The following is a 1,325-nucleotide window of genomic DNA, read 5'->3' as shown; positions in this document are numbered from 1 at the left end:
TAGTCTCAGAGACAGGAATTTTTTAGCTAAGCTAATCAGTAATAGTGTTCACAGCTCACTGTCAAAATTTGAGCCTTCAAATCCATGTTTGTCTAGAATTATCTACGTTTGAAAGTTAAAATGACGACTCGTCAATTTAAGATACACTGTCATATATAGAAAAGACATCTATAGAAATAGTCAGTAAAATTCCTAGTTTGAGATATTTTTAAAGGAATTATGTGATTTTGGTACATTTCTAGTATTTCTGAAGACTATTTACATATATTCAAGACTCAAATCAACCAAGCCAAGGACCATGATTGTATAGTGTATTGTTGTATTTTTAAAGGAATTATATGATTTTGGTACATTTCTAGTATTTCTGAAGACTATTTACATATATTCAACACTGAAATCAACCAAGCCAAGGACCATGTATAGTGTATTGTTGTATTTTTAAAGGAATTATGTGATTTTCGTACATTTCTAGTATTTCTGAAGACTATTTACAGATATACAAGACTCAACTCAACACCCAAAATGGTGAACCTGTCCCCTAATTTAATATTATTAATATTTGTAGCATAACCTGCCTGCTCTGGGTCCAAATATAGGCCTACCCCTGACTGTATTTATGCCAAAATCAACCTCCAAAAGTGCTGATTGTTATGATATTTTAACTTTTTTAGCGTATCCTGCCTGTTCGGGGTCTGAATACCGCTGTGCCAATGAGAGATGTATCTCCCAGCAGTGGTTGTGTGACGGAAATGATGAGTGTGGAGATAATTCAGACGAACTAGACTGCGGTAGGTTATTTATTATTTTATATACACTATTTAAAATCCAGCACAGCTAGTCTGGGACATCTTCTTATACCTTGACTACAATAGTCACCTTTCTTGTATCACATCTTTACAATGTCAAGCTATTACCAACTTCATCTTATACCTTGACTACAATAGTCACCTTTCTTGTATCACATCTTTACAATGTCAAGCTATTACAAACTTTGTCTTATACCTTGACTACAATAGCTACCTTTCTTGTATCTTCAAAATGTCAATCTATTGTCTTATACCTTTGTCTTATACCTTGACTACAATAGTCACCTTTCTTGTATCTTCACAATGTCAATCTATTGTCTTATACCTTTGTCTTATACCTTGACTACAATAGTCACCTTTCTTGTATCACATCTTCACAATGTCAAGCTATTACAAACTTCATCTTCACAATGTCAAGCTATTACAAACTTCATCTTCACAATGTCAGGCTATTACAAACTACATCTTCACAATGTCAAGCTATTACAAACTTCATCTTCACAATGTCAAGCTATACAA

At 33.4% G+C, this 1,325-nt stretch overlaps 1 protein-coding gene across 1 annotated transcript in view; it reads left to right on the top strand.

The window, feature by feature from the left end:
* LOTGIDRAFT_175728 (hypothetical protein) overlaps positions 1–1,325 on the top strand; it is a gene marked incomplete at both ends in the record, with an annotated part of 32,984 nt that overhangs the window by 5,719 nt on the left and 25,940 nt on the right. The window contains one exon of the mRNA XM_009058949.1: positions 672–788. Within this exon, the coding sequence (XP_009057197.1) occupies positions 672–788 (117 nt within the window). The remainder of the gene's footprint in view (positions 1–671; positions 789–1,325) is intronic.

This window comes from Lottia gigantea (genome assembly GCF_000327385.1).
Source record: "Lottia gigantea unplaced genomic scaffold LOTGIsca_361, whole genome shotgun sequence".
Taxonomy (NCBI): Eukaryota; Metazoa; Mollusca; class Gastropoda; family Lottiidae; genus Lottia; species Lottia gigantea.
Note: the sequence above shows the minus strand (reverse complement) of the source record. Positions and strands in the feature narration are given on the sequence as shown.